This window comes from Fundulus heteroclitus, chromosome 18 (assembly GCF_011125445.2).
Source record: "Fundulus heteroclitus isolate FHET01 chromosome 18, MU-UCD_Fhet_4.1, whole genome shotgun sequence".
NCBI classification, from domain to species: Eukaryota; Metazoa; Chordata; class Actinopteri; order Cyprinodontiformes; family Fundulidae; genus Fundulus; species Fundulus heteroclitus.
In genome coordinates this window covers 36,883,538-36,905,189 of record NC_046378.1, presented here as the reverse complement: position 1 = coordinate 36,905,189, position 21,652 = coordinate 36,883,538, and the positions used below count along the sequence as shown (strand labels likewise).

General features: G+C 43.3%; 1 protein-coding gene and 1 long non-coding RNA gene across 2 annotated transcripts in view; one reads left to right on the top strand and one right to left on the bottom strand.

Moving 5' to 3' along the window:
* Positions 1-627: 627 nt before the first annotated feature.
* si:ch211-14c7.2 (nuclear receptor corepressor 2) lies at positions 628-19,168 on the top strand. Its single transcript, XM_021321444.2, has 6 exons — positions 628-1,008; positions 2,741-5,348; positions 10,079-10,224; positions 12,827-12,954; positions 14,247-14,361; positions 15,615-19,168. Exons 2-6 carry the CDS (start codon positions 3,272-3,274, stop codon positions 15,735-15,737), a joined length of 2,589 nt encoding a protein of 862 aa, XP_021177119.2. The 5' UTR covers positions 628-1,008; positions 2,741-3,271; the 3' UTR covers positions 15,738-19,168.
* Positions 14,002-21,652, bottom strand: part of LOC118566661 — an 11,653-nt gene continuing 4,002 nt past the window's right edge. The window contains exon 2 of the long non-coding RNA XR_004933193.1: positions 14,002-14,469. This is a non-coding gene — a long non-coding RNA (uncharacterized LOC118566661). The remainder of the gene's footprint in view (positions 14,470-21,652) is intronic.

Here is a 21,652-nt window from a genome sequence, read left to right as displayed (position 1 = left end):
AACCATGTTACTAATCTCTAACAGTATCTTGTCCAAAAAGAGGTGAAGAAACGTGTCCAAGCTGGTTGGAACAGGGGAAGAAAAGTGTCAGGTGTGCTGTCTGATAAAAGACTCTCAGCGAGAATGAAGGGAAAGATGTAGAAGACGGCGGTGAGACCAGGGAGGTTGTCTGGTTTGGAGACAGAGGCACCGAGGAAGAGACAGGAGGCAGAGCTGGATATCGCAGAGATGAAGATGCTGAGGTTCTCTTTGGAAATGACGAGGACGGAGAGGATCTGGAGCGAGTTCATCGGAGGGACAAGTTAGATGTCCTGGAGATAAAGTAAGAGAGTCCAGACTGAGATGGTTTGGACAAGTTCAGAGGAGGACAGTGAGCCCACCAGGAGGCCTGGACCAGAGAGGAGATCTATGGATGGAGCGAAAAGACGTGATGGTAGTTGGTGTGAGAGAAGAAGATGGAGTTAGATGGAGACAGATGTCTCGCTGTGGGTTTTTGTTTTTTTCTTCCCCTGAAAGGAAAAAGCCAAAAGACAACGAATAAATGTGAAGTAAAACCTCTACTTCCGTGTGGCATTAATAACCCGCCATACATTTCCGCTGGCCTCACTTCTCTGCCTCTGTGTGGCACGAATCGCGCCTCCCATCAGTGAGTGGGCTGCAAGTCAAATGAGCTCCCCGTCATCCCGCTGGCTGAGCGCACCGGAGGCGACTGGCTGACTGCGCAAAGATGCGACGATGCGCCCCGCAGAGCCGCGGCGGATGAAGGGATGCGCAGCGGCCGGAGGAGCGGACTGCGCGCTGTTCTCTGACGGATCGGACCGAACCGAACCGATTCTGATTCTGTGGCGTCAATTGTGCAGCCAGGCCGACCGGAATGATGTGGCGGTGCTGATCCCGGTTCGGGATGCCCTGCGAGCTTCCTCCGTAAACAACGAAGACGCGAAAGGACGTTACAGAAAGGACACTTAATTAAAACCCTGGACTGAAGACGCCGAGCCATCTTATCAGGTGAGGAATAATCAATGAGCTCTGGAGAACCTTCTATTCAGGGGGTGGGGGGGGGGGGGGGGGTACTGGTGCCTTTAACGTGGTCCATCTTTATCATAGCGGAACGCTGCTAATATGAGCAGGCATACGTGGCCAACACCTACCTTTGTCCCTGCTGGTGCACGGTAGGCTGGATGTGCCTGAGCTGGGGAGGCGGTCAAATCGGGATTTTACTGTCTGCTGATCTTTGGTGGCTGATGTCACAGCGGATCTGAGTGGCACCGGGATGCGCAAATGTGCCAGAATGCAAAAAAAAAAAAAAAAACTAACAAAAAAACAAGACAATTATAGGCCTGTTTTTAGCTGCTGCAACAGAACAGAATAAATAACAGCAAATAAAGCAATACCCTTGAACTTTTCCACATTTTATCACATTACAAACGTAAACTTAACTGTGTCTTGTACGGATTTTAAGTGAGACCAACACAAAGTGATTGGGAAGCAAAAAAGAAAAGGTTGCATCTGGTTTCCATTATGTTTTTATGCATATAAATATAAAAGTATGGCATTCTACCATATAGTTTCATATGGTAGAATTGCTCTGACATCCCCCTCTTCAGAAGTCCCATAATTAGTAAATAGAGCTCTACTGTGGTTTAATATCAAATCCAGCCGTCCTGTGACAGCCTCAGAGGTTTGTTGGGGAGCATACGAGAACAAAAGGCATCGTGAAGACAGAGGAACACGGCGGACTGGTTCAGGGAGGAAGCTGTGGAGAAGTTTAACGCAGGGTTAGGTTATGAAACAATACGCCAAGCTCTGAACATTTCACAGAGCTCTGTTCAGTGATCTGAAAATGGAGAGAGTATGAAACAACCACAACCTTATCAAGTCATGGTCAGAGAATATTATTCCCAAGAACCAGCCAAGTATCCCTTGCAGACTGTGGAGGAGCTGCTGAAACCCACCGCTCAGGTGGGAGAATCTGTCGACGGGACAACTCGGTCACGCACATCGCAAATCTGGCCCTTTGTGGCGAGAAGAAAGCCAAAAACGAAAAGTAACTGTAGCCAGGTACAGTTCGCTTTGCGTAGTGTATGGAGACATGTGGAAGAAGGTGCAAAATGCAGAGTGTAGGAAAACGAACTGTGGCCTACCCTGAACAGACTGTCCCCACAGTCAAACATGGTGGTGGCAACGTCATTCTGTGGGGAGACGTTTCTCCCAACAGGGGCAGGGAATCTGGTCAGAGCTGATCGGAAGATAGATGGAGGTAAATACAGGCCATTCCTGGAAGAAAACGTATTAGAGGCAGCAAAGACTTGAGCTTCACCTTCCAGCAGCACAGCCACCCTGAAACTAAAGCTAGAGCCGCAATGGGATGGTAGATTAAACCCATCAAGGAGTTAGAGTGGTCCAATCAAATTTTTCAAAATTGCTGTTCAGAGTGAGTGGACTTGACTGACTTTAAGCTATTTTGCCAAGAGATATAAAATAATTCATCAAATGATTTGACTGCTGTGTGTAGATGTGAAAAAGTTCAAAGGATATGCGTGTTGTTTGCAAGGCTCTGAAAAAGAAAGTCAGACAAAACCCCAACAATTCTGTTCAATTCTGCAAATAATTGCTCTTGTCTTGTTTATTTCTAGTGGGCCAGTGTCTAAAGAAAAAGTAGAATTTAATCTTATTTCAGCCTCGCTTCTTTTTCCTTTGTGAGTCATAAATGTCTTTGTTTTGTCCCGCTCCTCTGCAGCGCTGCTGCTCTGACCGCTCCATCAGCCCTGAGTCCGGCTGACAGAGAGGTCGGCGAGGCTCAGAAGACAGCATCCCGGCGCATCGGCGTGGAAGAAAACAAACTCCTCATTACCTCCAGTCCCATCAGCTGTGACAGCAGGACGTGTAACCTGCTTGTTCCTCTGTTTTTGCTCGCAGACATTCCAGCCTGATGTCTGGATGGGAAAAAAGTTGATTTTCTCTCATTTATTGAATCCAAAAAGTGTCAGAGGCAACTGCTAAAATGTGAGGTTTGAAAAGACTCTCTTATTCTTTCGGTTTCATCGTCAGTATTTTTGAAAGGGACCCTTTTCACAACGACCTCAGCTATTTCACCATGCCCAGAAGACTCCGTCTGAATTATTGTCATGCCGACTCAGAGCTGCCGTGCTCTGACTCGAGAACAGGTTCCTGAGAGCGGCAGCGTTTCTTCACCCAAATGAGAATTCAACTCAACCTGACAGGCTGCGTTTTGACAAAACATCGGCGGAGGAACGACCGTAAAACTTAGATGAGGCCGACAGCGGGCACCATGCTCCAGCAGAATAACAACAATAACTACCCCTGCCTGAGCATGTCGGACTGCCCCCGGGAGATGCTCCAGAAGTGCTCCAGAGCCTCGCTGCCCTTCCCCGGCCGAATGGAGCTGGGAGACCTGCCTCTCATCCGTGGCCTCCGAGCCTGGGCCCTGTGCTCCAAGAACCGCCGCAAGGCCAGCGGCCTGCTGGGGGGAGCCAAAGCCCCCACGGCTCCTCCCCTGGGGAGGGGGACCTCGGCGTCCTGCCCCAGGCCTGCAGACGTCTACCTGAGCGGCTACGGGCTGCCCCTGGGGCTCGACGCCAGGCAGGCCGGAATCGGCGCTCTGGTCACGGTTGCCACTCTGAAGACCTCGGAGGGCAGCGGGAAAACCCAGACGCAGTGCCTCTTCCTGCGGACGGACAAAGGCAGCTGTTTGTACTCGACTGCCAAGCCCGGCTCCGGTGCGTCACCCGGCATGGTCGGTGAATGGCTGAGAGGAAAAAGAGGAGGCGCAGAAGGAGGAGGAGGAGGAGGAGGCGCGGAGCCTCTGCCCGCAGAGGCCGGAGCAAACCGGGTCAGGGTGCGAGCCGGCCGGAGGTGGAGGAAGTCCGGCAACGCGGCAGGCCGGGAGAGAAAGGCAGCGAGCCGAGAGCGGCAGCAGAGGAGCAGCAAGAAGGTTGGGGCTGGTGTGGAAGAAAGGCAGGAAGAGGGAGACAATGAGCGGCTGGACAGTAAACAGTTTCCCAGCCCGCAGCTGGACAACAGCGCAGCCAGATGCTGCGACAATGTCTCCCCTAAAGCCTGCACTCGAAAGAATAGCTGCAATAAGCTGGAGGGAGAGGAGAGTCCAGCCAGAAGAGCTGCAAGTGAGCTGAACCTGAGAGCAAAGAGGGAGCGGCAAAGGAATGAGGAGGAGGGGGGAGCGTCTGCCGCTGTTTTGGACGCATCAAACCCTGACCTAGAATCAAAGTGCACTCACAGAACCTCCAACAGCAGCCGCGCTGTTGATGAAGACCAAGAAACACAAAGAGCCAAAGGACTCGAGGAGCTGAAGACGCAGGACGACCTGACGAGGAGAGACGAGGACGCAGACACGGAGGAGTTGGGGAAACGCGTGACCGGCAGCGACTCGGTGGGGACACCGAAAGACAGGAACGCTGAAAATGAAACAAAACGAGGTGCAGAACAAGAACCAGAGAGAGACATGGAGCGTCTGTCTGCAGCCTCAGTCACCAGAACACAAGAGTCCTCCCTTCCTGTAGGGGGCACCGTCTGCAGGACTGATCAGGAGACCTTCTGGGTTCATTCCAAGCAGGAAAGCAACCAAAAGCAACTTGAAGTTGAACTTGGCCCAGAAGTGGAACACAAGGTCGAAGAAGAACCGGATGTTTGCAGCCTTCGGCCCCAAGAGCCACACCGTGCATCTGATGAGAGCCACACTGTGAATGGGGGAACCAGAGAACCTCACATTCTCCTGAAACATGAGCAAAACAACAGCCTGCAGGAGAAGGAAGCTTCGTGTTCGCCCGTCAGACAGAGAAACCCCTCCATCCCTGAGAACGTGGAGGGGAGGATGGGGAAGCCGGAGGACGCGTTCACCTGCTGCAGGCTGGATGATGGAAGCGGGGATGAAGAAGAGCAGAGGAGGCGGGCTTCAGGGGACGCTCGGTCCCAGGAGCCGGGCAGGTGTGCTGAGACCAACGGACAGGAGTCCACCCCGGTCTTTGACGGTGCCGATCCCCCCACCTCCCAGCCTGCTCCCTCTCTCCCCACCCCGGCATCCATGGTGACCGGCCTGCTGTGTCCGGAGGTGGAGGAAGGGGAGGCGGTGGGAGTGACGCCAGGACATGAGGGAGGCGGCCCCAAACAGAAAGGGAGTCCAAAGGGAGAGCTGGAGGAGAAGGCTGAGGAGGTGAGGGGCTCCACCGGGGCCCCTGAGGAAGGGAGGAAGGAGGAGGAGGAGGAGGAGGATGAGTTTGGAGTCTTCATGCAGGCGGAGGGGGAGCCAGCCTGGAGCGAGGGAGTTAACATGTCTGCCTCTGTGTCTAGTAGGAGCAGAGGGAGCACTGGTGAGTCCCAACTATGGTATTTTCCTCATTCTTTCACCTCTTCTCTTTTCTTCATCCCTTGGATGCACATTAAGCGCCGCATTCTGTTTCCCATCGACCTGTTCCAGGTTTTTTTCTTTTAAATCCAACGAGGGGGAAACTCCAGCGCTCTGAGTGCACCTCCTGGTAATTCCAGCACAGCAGCGCTGGCTGAGAGTATTAGGGCGATTTTAACCTTTTCTGATCTCTCAGGAATGCAGCAGCAAACTCCCTGGCACTGCTCTGGTTTGTTCCACTGTTAGGAAAGAAAACGCATCGTCTTTTCCACTCCAGGGCTCTGTCACTGTTTAATAAGTCAGGATAGAACAGCTGCATGTGGAAAAAGTAAGTGCACCCTTATGATTTGGCAGCTTGTAGAACCAGTTTTAGAAGGAAAAAAAACCCTGCAGCTGTTTTCTGGCTCCATCCATCGCTCATGTCTTCATGGAGGATTTCTGACCCTCTGTTCTTAACAGCATTTCTTCAGTTCATTGACTTTTGCAAACTTTTCTTCCTGCACAGCTCTCTTGAAGTCCCACTACGGCTTTTCAGTCAGGTTGAGCTTGACTTTGACTGGGCCATTGTGTCATCTTGGCTCTTTTCTGGTTCCGTCACCCTGCAGTAGATTTGCTGCTGCGTTTGGGATCAGTTTGCTGTTGATTACCCAGTTAGAGCCGAGCTACAGCGGTCTGAAGCATGGCCTCATATTTTACTCCAGAAATCGATGCCTCCCTGCCTCCCTGCAGAGGACAATGCGGGTCTAATGGCTTCAAAATAAGGACAAACCATCAGCCCACCACCGCCGTGCTTAACTGTTGGTTTGCAGAGTTTGTGCCGACAAGAGTTTAGAGTTTTACAGTTTGACGAAAAACATCCAATTACAATCAACTTGCATAATCCAAGAGCTTCTCACTTGTTTTGCATCATCATGATTCTCTTCTCTAGCACTACTTCAACATATTTTCACTCAAGTAAAAGGTTCTCAGCCAAGAAATTACTCAAGTAAGAGTAAAAAAAGCCATGTACAATGCAGATGACTCTTCCTGTGGCTCTACGGTTCCCCAGGAGTGAATGCTGCTTGTCGGGACTTTGATGCAATCAACTGGTTTCCTTATATAGGACATTTTTGACCAATCTGTATAATCTGACCCAATCTGTATAATATGATTGAACTTGACTTTGTAAAGTGCCTTGAGATGACATGTTTCATGATTTGGCGCTATATAAATAAAATTGAATTGAATTGAATTGAAAAAATATTGAGTAAGATGGCTCTTCAAGTACTAAATAATTAATCATAACAGCTGGTGATTTAATACTTAAAAATTATGTAATTAGACAGACAAAAATACAAGGTTATGTGCAAATTCTGGTATTTTAAAGACAAAAGAAACACTTTTCTAAATATGATCTAAATATTTTTTTCAACATTAAATTTTGAAGCAATAAATACAGCAGTTAATGCATATAAAGTGAGTTAGAACAGTGCAAAGTACTTCCAATGACAATATCTACTGTTTACTGATAACATTAAAATAACAGAGCTAAGAAGTCTCACTTTAACACGAATCCAGGTTTTTGTCTCTGGTACATTTTTAGTTAAAACAACTACGTTCTTTATTCATGAAATTAGTCACAGCAGGTAGAGTAGCCAGAAATTATACTCAATTAAAAGTAGCTATACTCGAATAATAATAATATAGCACAAGTAAAAGTAAAAAGTACAGTGCAGTAAAGCTACTCCTAAAAGTATATTTTGCTCAGAAAGCTACTCAGGTAAATGTAACTAGTTACTGCCTACCTAGAGGTGGACCTCCGTCTCAGTCTCTAGTCACAGGCAGACTGACGCCGGTTCTGCTCCAGTAAGCACCATCTATTGAACTCTTTCCTCCCCACATTTGGGGAGTAGCAAACGTGCCTTTTCCACTCAGGAATGGATTTTTTCTGGCCACTCTTCCATGAAGCCCTGCTCTGTGGAGCCGGCGGCTTATTGTGGTCCCATGGACAGGTCCTCCAGGCTCTGCCGTGGAGCTCTGCGCCTCCTTCAGGGTCACCTCTGGTCTCTGTGCCGCATCTCTGATTAATGTCCTCCCTGCCTGGTGCAGGGGTTCTGGTGGGCGGCTCTCCCTTGTTCGTTGTGGTACCATGTCCTTTCCATTTGAAGATGATGGATTTGATGGTGCTTCAATAAAAAACTGTAAACATGGCTAATATACAGTTTTAGGGCTTTTGAATTGGCTACAAACTGTATTTTCCACATTTTGTTACAGAGTTAGACCATTTTGAATGTATAGGTTCTTTGTGTCCAGAGAGCTGCAGTAGCTTCAGGTGATTTTAAGGGTGAGAAAAGTGATCCACGCCAACCTGGGCCCATGTCAAAGTATACAGGACTGTCTCAGAAAATTAGAATATTGTGATAAAGTTCTTTATTTTCTGTAATGCAATTAAAAAACATGAAATGTCATACATTCTTGATTCATTACAAATCAACTGAAATATCGCAAGCCTTTTATTGTTTTAATATCGCTGATTATGGCTTACAGCTTAAGAAACCCAAATATCCTATCCAGAATGTATGACATTTCATGTTTTTTAATTGCATTACAGAAAATAAAGAACTTTATCACAATATTCTAATTTTCTGAGACAGTCCTGTATTTGGCCAAGTTTTAAATCATGAAACACGATAAAACACAAAAGTAACACATTGTGCCCCGATCTAAAGAAATGTAAGTACAGATGAGAAAAATAGTTGCTGACATTTATCCGTCAGTAGACGGTTACATTTCTGAGGCTTTGGGTGAACCACGGTGAGATCAGTTATCCACAAATGAAGGAAACATGGAATAGCAGCGAACCTTCCCAGGACTGGTTCTTCTACCAAACTACCGACTCATCTAGAAGGTCACAAAAGGAGCCAGAACAATCTTTAAAGGAGCTATAAATAAGATATGTACTGTAAAATCAACCTAAGTCATTCTCACTTCTTACACCGGATGTAAGAAACATTCCCTATAAACAATCATTCCTCTCCATCAACAACGTCTTAGTCACGTTTTCCTCCTTTCAAACCTAGAGGTACGGTCCAGAACTACTTTGCTTCAGTGTGTGGCCCGTGTTTACTTCCTGGTTCCTGAGCCAATCACATGAGAGTTCCTAGGGTTCCCCAAACAGAGCGCAGCATTTGGTATTTTATGTTGGAAAAAGAGCAGCAGCCTGCAGACATGGAAGCCAGTAAGAGAAGCGGACCAGGAATAGAAGAGAATAAAACATAATATACCTGCCCTGTGGAAGTAAAAATTCCCAACAGCAACACACCGTTTAAAAACAACATATTAGATTGTTGTGACTGGCAAGCTGTTGTACTGATTTGAGCCACAAGGTGTCAGTATTACTTAAAGCTCATTTAAAGTTCTGTAGGCCTTTCTTGCCTCAGTTAATGTCAGAGTTCATGATTCAACAACAAGAAAGAGAGACTGGGCAAAAATGGCAGGGATTAGAGAGTTTCAAGCCCAGAACATCATCATGATTCTCAAAATATTCTTGAGACTGACAAACAAAAAGGAAGTATTATTAAGAAGGGATATCCTACCTAGAGTCAAACATAGGGGTGTTCTGGTCTAGGGCTGAGGGAAATTATGTCCTGGCACCAGTTTGATGCCTCAAACTCAAGCCCACTGGGGTTAAGCAGCAGGACAAGGATCCAAAGAACGTCAGGAAGTCCACCTCCCGATGAAAGGTCATTCGTTTTTACTAAACTGCTGTAAATAAAACTATCAGAAGCTTACAAAATCATGACATCATCATCTGGTCTCCTGAATTGTTTAAGGGTGTTTTAATCTTGGTGTATGTAATCTTCTGAATTTGAATAACTTAAAAAAATTGTAGTGACCAAAGTCTGACATGGAAGCAACCCTGATGACATTATGCTGTCCTCAGGACGTCTGCAGAGGCTAGACAGCTCAGTGCGCCCCAAGCAAATGGGAAAGTCGGGTTTAAAGCGTTTGCTTTTGGTGTTTTTTGGGGAAATTGGTTGGTTTTGGCAAGTTTGGCCTGAAGTTATATTGCCTACCTTCCCTATAATCAGGTTCAAATAATTCCTTTAGCCAATCCGAGTGGCCCTCATAAAGAAAGTAGCTTCCATCCCTGATTTATAATCTTACAAGAGCATAGTTTAAATTCATGCAATATAACATTTTGTTGATGTGTAAAATTTCATATTGCACTATAAATATAAGTAATCTCTTTCTTTAGAGAGTAGATATATTATTCTAGTCTGGCCTGACCTGGATTTTTGGCAGACTACTCGTTTTCACTACATGTTATTAATCTTTTAGAGTTGAGCTGACGGCGGGATGGGGAGGGGAAAAAAGTGAGCTGAGCACTCTAAGCTCCTGTTAGCCTCGGGTTATTGGGCAACGAGAGAGGGAGACATTCACACAGACCGAGTGTCAGGTGGATTCTTCATGCAACGTCTGAGCCAGCGAGGAAAGTCAAGGCTGCAGGAATAAAGGAGGAACTGAAGCAGCGTGACTCTGAGGGAATTAAAGTGTCCAAACAAACATAACGCAGGCAACATAAAACACAAGAAGGAGATGATGAGAGGGATTTTGTACGAAACCAATGTCAACTTAGTGGGGAAAAAAGTATTTTTTTAAATGTTAAAATGTAAAATCTAAAAGCCTTTGACTATCTGTGTTTTCAAACGGCAGGCGGAAGCCTCGCCACCGGCGGAGAAGACGACTGGACGGCCTTCGCCCAGGAGCCGTCTGATGAAGGCGGAGACGCTGTGGAGCAGTGGTGGCCGGCCAGCGCTGCGGAGGCGAGGAGAGACGGACCGTCGACCAATCACAGTCTGGTACGGTTCTGGCTTTCGTCCGGTCCGTCTTTGAACAACGGCTTTCCTGTTTCATGTGTTTTATTACACCGTCAGTGCCTATTTCTGTCGCAGTTTTCTCCATTTCCTCCTACATCTGCTTTCATCATCCACTTCTGCCCACTGAGAATCGTTGTTGGCTTAAAAATTGTAAACTGTCCTTTAAATTTCATAATGTTATTCAATGTGGCTGATGTGTTTTCAACAGGCCCATGTTAGATGAACACTAAATTAAATGTAATGTGTGTACATTTAGCCGAGATATTTATATTTAAATGGTGCCTGTGATGGATTCAGCGCTCGTTACTTCAGTTCTCACTGAGCTAACCAGCTGCATCATTGTCATCAAAGTCCAGGACATGTTGTGTGGTTAAAATTTGTGGCTGGACTGAAGTATCGTCGCTTTCCTCCATCCTTCATGATATTTATGAGACATCTTCTCTGTATCTCATGCTCATGTCAGTGTTACGAGTTCCCCAAACTGCTTAAATACATCCCTCCCTCCCACCCACTGCCACGCTCAAACTCTGCAGGTTTAAAGCGGTTCCGTCTGAACAATTTCCTCCCACATTGAAGCCCGTCCCTGATGATATCCAGGAGATTACTTGTTTACAGGATACAGTACAGTTACATTACAGTTCGGATCATATTGTGTTTTTACATCTGTCAGTATAGATGATGGATTTATTTTAGTTTAGCTTTTTTTGTCACCTTTGCATGTTTCAAATGATCAAACCCTTTTTTTTAATAAACCTTGCAGTTTTTAAACTATTATCTCCTTTGTTGAACACTATCCAATCCAACCTGGGCCTACGAGGGAATCTAATTTAGAAAACAGGACCTTTATGACAACAGGAAGTAGCCTAAACTATGTTAAAGGTATATAGCCACATTATATACCTATACCGAAAAGACCAAATTCCAGCTGATTATGACGAAATAAGGTTATATACTCCAAGCGTCCATCCAGATAGTGTTTTGATCCTAAAAATAACCACCTCATCGGGCATGATAAGTAGATATAAACAGATGTGACGCCATCTAGTGGCAGTACCGCAGAACTATCAGAAAGCCAGACAGCGACTCTGAGATGCCTCGCGGTAAAGCTGCTGCTCAGTGGGATCGAATAACCGTTATTCATTAAATAAACCCAACTACAGCAACTCTAAGAGCCTCATATCAGAACATCAAGGAGAAAATTCCCATTCATAAACAGAAACAGGGACACAGCATCAAGATAAGAACCAATCAGTTGATCGATTTATAATGTTGGTTGTACTGAAGACTGTAGAGGCATGAAGAGCATTGCTGTCACTTTATCTTTTTTTTTTTTTCTTGTGTCCTGTCTGGCAATGTGGAGTTAAGAATTGTTGTCTTAATGCCAAAAAGAGCTCAACAGATTTTACTTTCACAAGCGGAGCCTTACTGCTCCCGCTATAGTACCCCGCTTGATTTATATATGTAAGAGGCTTAATTAGATTTTATTCTGGGACTGTTTAACGTTCAATGGACACAGAAACAAGAAGAGAAAAGAGAAAAAAAAGAGAAAAGATGAGAAAAATTGCTAAAAGGGACAAAGGGTGAAAGGAAAAGAGGAGAGGAAAAAGGAGAGAACAACATCCTCTGAGTCTGCTTCTACACCTGCAAAGAGAGATATAAAAGAACAGCAGAACCAGGCGATAAAATATTACAGATACAAACAACCAACACCTTGATACCATCACTGAAGAATATACAGTATTATTTAATATGACATGTACACAGTGACGGCTGAAGATGTCTGTTTTATTACCACTTCTCCAGAAACATTAGATTTGTGGAATGCATCAGTTCAATTCAATTCAATTTTCAATTAAATTTTATTTATATAGCGCCAATTCATGAAACATGTTATCTCAAGGCACTTTACGAAGTCAATTTCAGTAATAGTTCTCAACAGATTCTCAAACCAGAGCTGCGGATCTCTGTTGTAGATGTTTTGCAATTTATGTTCTATCATGGAAAGTCCCAATAAATCTCCCTGAAGTAACAAAATGTGAAACTAATCCAACGAGAACCCACAGTTAGTTTCTGGACGTCACTTTTGTTCCAGCGTTTTATTTCAGTTCTCAGAGAGCAGAACGTTCTCTGAGGAAATGTCTTCATCGACTCGTCTCCCTCATCGCCGCCACCATCACCACGGCAGCGCCGCTCGTCACGCCGCACGACGGCGTTTCTAGGTTAGACACTAATCTGGGTTTTATACGGCAGCGTAACTCACATTTGGAGCAGTCATAAAAGATGAAAGACGAAGCTGCAGAGGGAGAGTCTCGGCGGACATTAAACAGGCGCCGCAAAGATGCAGATGAAAAATGGGTTCAGTCCAAAGCTGCAGAGGAGAGTTTTTTTTATTTAGATGCTTCACATTGCCAGAAAGAGGAAATATAGCTGCTATTTATTAAATATGCAGTATTTAGATTAGATGTGATAAATGGGAGATACGTTCTGCTTTACATGATGCACAGGCTTGGTTTACTTTCTTTCACTGCATTATTTCCTCGATTTTTCTCTCAGTGCTGAGTTGTTTTTTTTATCTCCCCTGCAGGCTGCTGTGTTTTCTGAGGCCTTCCCCCCGCTGCTTCCCCCCAGTTTCACACCAGGTGACTCCTGCGACCCGGAAGCCGTTCCCACTCTGAAGCAGCTCCTCCAGGGCAAGGCCCGACCGGATCAGGGGTGAGTGGTCCATCCCAACTTTGATGTGGCGCTAAACTCGCAGCTCGTCTGAAAAAAATTCTCCAGTTTGTTGCTGGAAGTTGGGTTTTACGCAGGAACACAAAAATGTTGTTGCAGTTTCTGCTAGGGCTGGACGACAATTCAATAACAATTTATATGGATGGATAGACGTATATCGATGATAGAAACGAAGGTCAATAAAAAGTTCAATAGAACAGTTTTCCTTCCTTTTGCATTCTAGCCTATCATGTAGGTCAATATTACAGTCGTTACATCCTCCCTACCAATCACAATGCAGACCTAGGAACCAAGCTCCGCCCCCTTAAAGAGTTCAGAGAGCTAAGCAACATATCTTTAGCAATATGTTTTGAATCTGTTGATAATTATCGATATCGATCAATGTGATTTCTATTTTATCAATATAGTTTTTTTCTTTATCGTCCAGTCCTAGTTTCTGCTCAATCACATGAGAAGTATGTTCTGAGCCTCAAAGTCACAGGGCGGAAAAACAGCTTCTTGCTTTCATGACAAAAGTAATGAAAAAGTAGTTTTTTTATAAAAACAAAAAAAAATTATCTCTGTATGCAATAAAAGCAATTCTTTGGTGTAATACTCATGATTTCAACACTGAACGATATGATTTAATAGGGCACACCTCATCTCTTTGTGCCTCTTTGTACACATTTTTAAATCTAATCTAAAAATGTTAGTTTAAATCCAATTTGATGCGTTAAAACATCCTGAAGTGTCAATGTGCCAGGTTTCTTGCTGCTGACAGGGGCCAAAATTTATAAAAGAAAAAAAAATCCATGTAGAGTTGCATTGTAAAGGAAATATGTCCACCTAGTGGTTGGTTTGGTGAACTGCATGATTCTTTACTAAATTGTTAAGATCAGAGTAGATTGATGTCTTTCATAAAACGAGGAGTGTTTGTAATATCATTTAAGACATTTTTAAATTGTATTATTTATTTGCACTCTACCTTCACTCTAAAACATATTTTAGAGGTTATTTTTGAAGTAAAAAGTGTAATCCTTAGAATCAAAGTCAATGTATTAACACAGTGCCAATTTATAACAGATTATAAATTGCATTTTACAACGGAATTTCAATTAAAATATACAGAGTGGTCAGAAAGTTTCCTATTCAAGGAAAGCCAGCAGATTGCATTACGTCGTTCACTTTGCAGCAATCCCTCATACCGAGCATGCACATAGCGACAGTGGATCCTTGTAATCTTGCCATTAATTCTGTCTGTTTCCTCTCCTTGTTGTTGGATTTTGTCTCTGAAGGCTTCTGGACTCGTTCCATGACTTGAACAAAATGATTGGCCAGAGCCACAAGCGATCCAACGGTGCGTCTCAGAGTCTGCTCCTCAAGACGTTGCAGCTGCAGCAGCCACTTCCTGTGAGTAAAAGCTGCCGCCGATCGCACTGACAGATCTGTGAGATGTTGGCGCGCCTCGCTGCGTCATGCAGTAATGTGTCGGCGCTCACCAGCCTCTGTTGTCTGTCCCTGCATTATAAGCAGAGAAAAGTTTGTGCAGCATTGCCTTTTAACTGAACCTCAGCGCTAGCAGCAGCTAAAATGAGCCGCTGGTGGAGCTGCACAGATTTTTTTTCTGAATCCTGCAACTGTTGGCTGGTTTCATGCATGTTTAAAACACCAACATTTCCCCACTGCTGATAATTTACAGCCCAAACGGGTAACTACTGCAAATCGGGTCAGAAAACCACAAACCAGCTTGGAAAAAACTGCAAACTCTAAAATTCTATTAATTTCAATCAATCCAAAATAATTGTGTTTAATAGTTTTAGTGGGTTTTATTAGATCTGTTTTGTAATTTGATAATTTAATTATTTATAATTTATTTTGATTAGTAAATGCATTTATTAATTAATCTAAGTAAAATGCATTGTTTATTTTTAAACTCTTTTTCCTGCACAGTCAAATAAATGGTTAATTTATTCAGGAATAATTTGTCCGCCATACATGTACACACTGCAAAAACGGATCTAAAAATAAGTAAAATGTTCTTAAAGTTAGTGTATCTATGCTTGATTTGAGCAGGTAAATAAGATTATCTGCCAATGGAATGAGTATTTTGACCCCTAAAATAAGATGATTAGACATACTGCACTTGAAATAAGATGATTAAGATGAATTGTTCTTATTTTAAGTGCTAAAATCTTATTCCATTGGCAAATCATCTTATTTACCTGCTCAACTCAAAGACACATACACTAATTTTAAGAACATTTACTGATTTCTAGTTCTGTTTTTGCAGTGAAGGAGCATGATTATAGGACATGTTGTGCACTTTTATTTATTTATTATTTTTAAAGAAATTGATCACAGTAGAGAACTGTGCAGCAGCTGAGTAACAGAAATGTTATTTTATTGTTAAAAATGCATAATTTTCATGTTTATTCATCACTGAAACCACCAGAGAAATCCTCTTCAAGGGACTATAAATAAATACACTTTGATGACTGGTAGAAGTGAAAAATATGTGTAGTTTGAATTTCTTTTGCTTCTCTCTATCAGTCTAATATTATTGTTATTTTTAAATAAATAATGTAATTGCACCAATAAAAACTTGAATTGTTGGATCAACATTGAGGAGAAGCTGAATTGCTGGGATGCTTGCTCCTTTGCAGGAAAGCAGGCCTACTTCCTGGACGACCAACCGCCGCCTGTCCCCGGGTCTGTCCTCGGCCAATCAGCACGCTGCTGCCAAGCGGCGGCTGTCGTACGACTACAACAGAAACATCGTGCAGTGACGCCGCAGCCATGGTTAACCTGAAGGACTGCAGGTTCCTGGAGGACGTGCGTGCGCGATCTGCTTCTCAAGACGCTGACTTCCTTCCCCGCTCTTTGCACGCCGTCCGGTTGATTCAAGCCTGGCGGATTTAGAGTCAGCGAGAGCAAAAAGGAGCGGCTGGCGTTGGTCGTGTTTCAGAAACGTTGACGTAGACAGGCGGGAGTGCTTTTGTGTCCTTCATCCGCCCGCCTTCTTCCTCACCGCCTCCCGTCCGGAGGTGAGCTGAGCACAGCAGACCCGAGGCGCTCGCCACCATGTTAAGAAAAAAAAACAAAAGACAACCAAGGACATCAAAGCAAAGCTGTTTGCTCTAATATAATTTTTTCTTCATTGTGTTACTAAGTCGTTAATAAAGCCACTTTCTGCTGTTCTGCACACCTTTCTGAATCGGGTTTTCACAGCTTTGGAGGCTCTTTTAATCTGTTGCACTCTAACAAGTTAATGTAAGCTATTATAGCCCTGCTAGACCTGCTGTGGGTCTTGGTTCTGCTCCTCCTAGAGGAAAAGAGTTCAGATATAAAATGCGATTAAAGATAGAAGTCATTTTCTGTTGCTTACAGTGGAACATGTACATTATAATACACTCCTAGTCCGACTGGCTCCGTCTGGGTCTCTAATCCGTATGTGGCTAAAGTTTGCTTTGCAACTTGGACCTGAACCGCTCCCGTTTTTTAGCCTTCAAGCTGCTGACATCATTCTGGCTGAATCAGGTCTGTGCCAGGTTGTGTTCCTGCCACAGACCCGGTTTTCTAGCCTTCTCCCCCAGTTTTCAGTACCGTTGAGGTCACCGTTGTTCCATTTTAGCTTCTTGGATCTGGTTTTGATGTGTGTCTGGAAAACCTGACTACATATAACCATGTAGCTGTTGATTTGAGGCAATCCACCTGTATAGTTAGCAGAAAAACCGTCCCACAGCATGATGCTGCCACCTCCGTGCTTGACAGTTGGTTTAAAAGCCACAACTTTGCCTCCTGAGAACATTCTTCTGGCCAGTTTTTGTCTCGTTTCTCCAGAAGGCGTTGGGTTTATCCACTTGGGCAGCAGCAAGGCGTTTTCCTGTATTTGCCACGTTTGGCATCCAAACAAGTTGTATTTCTGTGAAACAGTTGTGACTGATGGCCTTGGAGTCTGCGATTGTTTTAAAAACGGCTCCAAAAAGCTTCCTGAACTTTGGTAAATCTACAATTCTCCTTAGATCTCCACTGAGAATCCCATCGCTGCACTCAATCAGGATCACCAACACTAAGGTCAATCTAAGACTTTCTACAAGGCTCAGCTTCATTTATTAAAAAGATTAAGATGACTTTATGTACACGTTTCACCCTATGTGGATTAGAGAAAATCCACCTTTAATTGAAAGCTGTTAACCAAAATCTTTTTATTTTTAGAAGATAATTTTTCAAATTCTTTAAAGACAAGTTAAAAAAAATCCTTAAAAAAATCAAAAACTAATGCAATTTAAATCATAAGGAGTGGATGCAGACCTCTCACTGCACCGCCATCTCTCTAATCCAGGTTTTTTTTTTGGACCATTCAAGAATGGTCCAAATTTGACCCTCCATTAAATAGAGCTGATGCACATGGACAATTTTTGTAATTTTGTAGATGTCAATGACAAATTTGTGTCCTTAAATGGAAAATATTCAGTACATATGTATTTCTTTTAACATCCTTGTTCCTGTGCTTTCGTTTTTAATACAGTCTTAGACCATTTATTAAACTTGGCTAAACAACACCTAAATACAGTTTTAGAAGAAAGTTCTCCTTTTTGTTGCTGGGAATAGACCAACAATATTCTCTCTAGACCAACAAAACAGAAACTTTGAGGATTTGTTATTTTTCTTCTTTGTTCCATTCAAATGTTGCATGTTTAATTTATTGGGAAATGTGTAGAAAATCATTCCCCAACACAAATTAATTAGCTTTTTTTTTAGCTTTTTTTTAACAAATATGTCCATGGAGTTCTAGGCGCACAAAGTTTGGACACCACTGCTTTTATGTTTTATTATTCTGGGCTGGCCCACGGTTGCATGGGAAATTTGATTTGTTGAACCTCTTCCTGTGAACGCCAACAGCATTTCAGTCCAGATTTGGGGGAACCTGGCAGGGGGGGGGTGGGGGACAAGTTTAATTGGCTGAGCTTAAAACCAAACCCAGGTAATTGGTTAATGTTGATTAAACCTGTAGCATCAGATTGCAACACAGCAAACGATGCAGATTATTGTTTACACTTATAACAAAGTTAACTTGCCTGTTTCTTTGATTCTTATATTTTAATTTTACACTATTTTAATTTATCAACTCTGGAACCATTGAATAAAATTTAATAGAAATGTAATTTTCAACAAATACGTTTTAGATCTGGGGGTTTGTGTTAAAATTCTGGTATTTATGGGAGCTACCTGGTTCACGTTCGCCTTGGGCCGGCTCTGGTTTTATTTAAAGGAAAAGGCAGAGAATAATCATCCAATACCAACAGTGGGGAAAATGAAAAAAATATTTTTTGTTTAATTAGATGAAAAGACATAAAGCCGTTGTGGATTTTTTGCTCTCTCTGTATTAACATGGTGGCCTGAGCCTTTGTGGAAGCTGGTAAACTTATGCAAACATGCACTCATCAGCTGGAGAACTTCCTCCTGTTCTCCGTTGTTCCTTAAATGCAGCAGGAGCCCACAGTGGAACAGAACCCTGCTGATCTGCGCCATCCTCTGGATTCATGCACATTTAGAAAACCCTCCCACTGCAGAGCAGAGTTCTGCATCATTTTGTGGCATTCATTGCTGTGTATAAAAAAAACAAATACTTTTTTAAAGTCTTGTTTTACTTTCTTTTTTTTTTTTCTTTTTTTTTGCAAATGCATGGGCTTTTATTGCCTTTTTCCTGCAGATAACGATTTCAAAGGAATCTGGAAATAGAAAGAAACCGGCTTGTCTTCCAGTTAGCGCCGTCAGGACCACCAGTGGAAAGTGTCAGTTTTCACCAGCCTTTCAGAGCGGAGAGACGACGGCTCCTCTCAAACTGAGCTGGGCTTAAAACAGCATGTTTCTTTGTCTTTCTGCTGCTCCTCTGTCTCCTTTCTGTTTGTCGCTGCTGAGAGCACTCCCTCTGCCAAACCCGGCTCTAGCTGCCAGCGGAGGCTAAAACGTCCACCCTGTTTAGGACTCTGCGTCGTGTTTTTAGTTTGAACACGCAGACGTTTTCTTCTGTCTGTCGTATACTCTCATTTATGGGCTCAATCGTTTGTGATGAAACTCTGAAACAATCATGCTTGTGTGTGCCACGTGTACAGCCCCTGAAATCCTGAAAAAAGATGAATATTTTCGGACCTGTTCCAGTCAGGATGACAGAGCTGTCGCCTCGCTAACTGATGTAATAAAAGGATACCACGTGTCTGCTCTTTGTGTTTATTCAGCAGCACACATAAAACAAGTTTAATTTTCAGTGACATGTTTTGGATCTTCGCCCTCATAAAATACCCGGAAACATCCAGTTTTCTGACACGGGCCAAAATATTTTTCAGTAAAACGTCCTGGGATTAGAAACCGTTCGTGATGACATGCAATCCAACATGGTTCCCGGGGCCTTTGGAATAAAAACAGGCCCACAACATTAATTAGCCTTTACCTTGCCTTACAATGGGCAGGACGATCCTTTTCACATAATTTTCTTTTGTTTCAAGCCCAAACTACCTGGATTGTTTGCTGCTGAAAAGCTCGGTCTCAGTCAGACCCGAACACAATTCAATTCAATTTTATTTATATAGCGCCAATTCATGAAACATGTCATCTCAAGGCATGTTCCAAAGTCAAATTCAATCAGATTATACAGATTGGTCAAAAAATTTCTTATATACGGAAACCCAGCAGGTTGCATCAAGTCTCTCCAAGCAGCATTCACTCCTCCTGAAAGAGCGTAGAGCCACAGTGGACAGTCGTCTGCATTGTTGATGGCTTTGCAGCAATCCCTCATACTGAGCATGCATGAAGCGACAGTGGAGAGGAAAACTCCCCTTTAACAGGGAGGAGAACCTCCAGCAGAACCAGAACCAGGCTCAGTGTGAACGCTCATCTGCCTCCACCCACTGGGGCTTAGAGAAGACAGAGCAGAGACACAGAAAGCACAGAAGCTCACATTGATCAAGTAATCTGTTCTATATTAGATGGTAATAGCAGGATGATCTGTGTTCCCTGGATGATGTCACAGCTAACACAGCCCACAACCCGACTATCAGGGTAGCAGGTAGTGTTTTGCCTTTTATGTCTCCTGAAGAACCGGTTGGCGTAGAGATGGTGTCTAACTCTAGGTCTCTATTTAACTTTGGAGACTTTTTAACCTCCTGACTTTGTGTGGTGATGAGAAAAACTCGGGTCCTGATCCATCCTCGCTTGTCACACTTCCAGTTGTTTCAAACCCTTCAATTATTGCTCTGACTGCATGTTTGGCCAATTTTAAATGAGTATTTTCTTGTACTCCTCGCTAGATTTATGAGGAACAAGACACGCTTTCATTAATTGGATCTCATTTTCTATTTCGTCTTGTCTGTTTTGTAGAGTGGCTAAATGACATGGGTGTCACGTCATATGTATACCCCAGGGAAACAAAGTCAAAAACCGCTGATTCGAAGTTCCTGGCTTGGTGAAAGTAAATGCAATAAAAAGGTGTGGCAATAATAGTGAAAACAGAGATTTTCTTTCTTTTTTTAAATTCTTAAAGTCAAATTTAGGACATTTGAACTGTGTAACTACAAGAAAAGAGGAAGTTATTTAAGTCTTTTATAATGTTGATAACAACTTACGTTTTTCTTGAAAGGCATAGTTATATCCTTGAACACTGAAACCTTTTGACACTTAAAATAATTCACAACACTTTATAAGAGTCTATATATTTAAGGAAATCTTCACAAATTGTTAGTTAAATGTTTATATGTCAAATTTAAGTTAAAGATGTCAAAAGAAAACAAGTAAAAAACATTTCTTTTTTGGAGCCTAGTGAAATGCAGCATTTTGGGCAGAATAGATGGCAAAAAAAAACCTAAGAAGCCATTGTTTTCAGTTTATTAGAGTCTATTAGAGGGAATTACCTGTGAACACCTTTGCTTGAGTGAAACCAACCACCTACATGGGCGGTAACGTCTAATTCAGCACCAGATCCAACAATACACAACTGTGCTGATGAATACCTGCGGGTTTTACTGCCTGTTTTATGCAGCTAAGTTCAGAATATAGAGAACCAGACAACAGCTGACTGTAGCCTCCAGCGTCTGCTTCCTCTCTGGCCTGCCTGCGCACGATGATGGGGATGTTACCATCAAAACACAGAAAAAGTCCAAGTCTAAGTGAAGACGTCGACTGCAGCTGAATTTAACACATATAACTGTCATGATTGTAGGTTGAGAATGACTGAAATGCCGAGACAGACTGTGGTGAGATGGAGTGATTTAATGAGAAAGAAAATAACTTACAAGGAAAATCACAGCAAGTGATGAATTCAAAAAGAATCAGAGAAATGGACAGTCTCACGAAATAATCCAGCATGAAACAATGAGAACCAGAAATCTTATATACAGAGGGACGAGTGGAGAATGACAGGATGCCAGTGGGTTAATCAGGGAATTACCTGGAACAGCTAAAGCAGGATGGAAGCAGGGAAGCTGAGGGAGGAAGACTAATTAACACAGAGGGAGCTAAACTAAGACACAAGGAAACTCGAGGGCGATATTGAGCAAAGAGAATAAACTAGAACGCATAGGGCACAGAATGACCTAATATGGCAAAACCTTTCTTTAACTAATGACCTGAAAGGAATGAACAAAATATGGCAAGACCATGGTGCATAAATAAACAACATGGAATTGATTAAAAGACAAAAGAAAAC

Bases quoted from the DNA above. Each gene is read 5' to 3' on its own strand.
- si:ch211-14c7.2 (XM_021321444.2), top strand. From the start codon at position 3,272: ATGAGGCCGACAGCGGGCACCATGCTCCAGCAGAATAACAACAATAAC. The intron at 10,225-12,826 runs GTACGGTTCTGG...TCTCCCCTGCAG, and splicing joins CGTCGACCAATCACAGTCTG to GCTGCTGTGTTTTCTGAGGC. The intron at 14,362-15,614 runs GTGAGTAAAAGC...GCTCCTTTGCAG, and splicing joins AGCTGCAGCAGCCACTTCCT to GAAAGCAGGCCTACTTCCTG.